This window comes from Epinephelus moara, chromosome 2, assembly GCF_006386435.1.
Source record: "Epinephelus moara isolate mb chromosome 2, YSFRI_EMoa_1.0, whole genome shotgun sequence".
In the NCBI taxonomy this organism is placed as follows: domain Eukaryota; kingdom Metazoa; phylum Chordata; class Actinopteri; order Perciformes; family Serranidae; genus Epinephelus; species Epinephelus moara.
In genome coordinates, this window is record NC_065507.1 from 194,914 (window position 1) to 196,243 (window position 1,330).

The 1,330-nt window shown below is 47.3% G+C and overlaps 1 protein-coding gene across 3 annotated transcripts in view; it reads left to right on the plus strand.

Moving 5' to 3' along the window:
* The window catches only part of abcf3 (ATP-binding cassette, sub-family F (GCN20), member 3), a 26,042-nt gene that overhangs the window by 13,006 nt on the left and 11,706 nt on the right, over positions 1–1,330 (plus strand). The window contains exons 12-14 of one of the 3 annotated variants that reach the window (XM_050067593.1): positions 774–829; positions 930–1,229; positions 1,263–1,295. In XM_050067593.1, the coding sequence (XP_049923550.1) occupies positions 774–829; positions 930–1,229; positions 1,263–1,295 (389 nt within the window). The remainder of the gene's footprint in view (positions 1–773; positions 830–929; positions 1,230–1,262; positions 1,296–1,330) is intronic. The other 2 variants (XM_050067596.1, XM_050067597.1) reach the window with 2 other exon arrangements.

A 1,330-nucleotide genomic window follows, 5' to 3' on the forward strand; every position in this document is an offset into this window, starting at 1 on the left:
ACTCCCACACTTAAATACTTCCTCTTCCTGGATTTCCTCCTGAGAGGAAGTGGATCTCTCCACCTGATCTCAAGGAGTTATGTACCCTGCTTAGTAGTTCCCCCTGCTGGCCCCCAACTGACAGTATTCCTCCTCATCCAAATCCACTGACTAGCTCTGGCTGCGTCATCTGACATTTCCCTCACTGTCTTCCTCAAACTCTGTCCCCGCACTCTGAGTTCCCCCAGGAGCGAGACAGCTGATCTTGCTATGAATCCCCTACACCCCACTTCCACTGGACAAATCCTAGTCTTCCATCCTCGCTGCAGCAGTCGTAATAGCATTAGTAGCAGCAGTAGGACCAGTAGCAGTAGCAGTAGTAGCAGTAATAGTAGTAGTAACAGTAGTAGTAGGAGCAGTAGTAGCAGTAGCAGTAGTAGCAGTAATAGTAGTAGATGTAGCAGTAGTAGCAGTAGCAGTAGTAGCAGTAATAGTAGTAGTAACAGTAGTAGTAGTAGTAGCAGTAGCAGTAGTAGCAGTAGTAGGAGCAGTAGTAGCAGGAGCAGTAGCAGGAGCAGTAGCAGGAGCAGTAGTAGCAGTAGGAGCAGTGGTAGAAGTAGCAATAGTAGTAGGAGCAGTAGTAGCAGGAGCAGTAGTAGTAGGAGCAGTAGTAGGAGCAGTAGCAGGAGCAGTAGCAGGAGCAGCAGTAGCAGGAGCAGTAGTAGTAGCAGTAGCAGTAGCAGTAGCAGTAGTAGCAGTAGTAGTAGTATTCTGATGTACTTTGTGTGTTTCAGAGCCGACCAACATGTTGGATGTCAGAGCCATTCTGTGGTTGGAGAACTACCTGCAGGTCTGAACTGTCACTCACTTTGACGTTGGCATTCCTTATTGTAAACAATGACAACAGTTAGCCACAAGCTAACAAATACCAATGATACCTCCTTCCACAGACGTGGCAGTCGACCATCTTGGTCGTCTCTCATGACAGGAACTTCCTTAACGCCGTGGTAACGGACATCATCCACCTGCACTCCCAGAGGCTGGACAGTTACCGTGGCGACTACGAAAACTTTATTAAAACCAAAGAAGACAGACTGAAGAACCAGCAGAGAGAGTACGAGGCCCAGCTGCAGTACAGACAACATATACAGGTACTACTACTCCAGTACAGACAACATCTACAGGTACGACTGCTGCAGTACAGACAACATATACAGGTACTACTGCTGCAGTACAGACAACATATACAGGTACTACTGCTGCTGTACAGACAACATCTAGAGGTACGACTGCTGCAGTACAGACAACATATACAGGTACTACTACTCCAGTACAGACAACATATACAGGT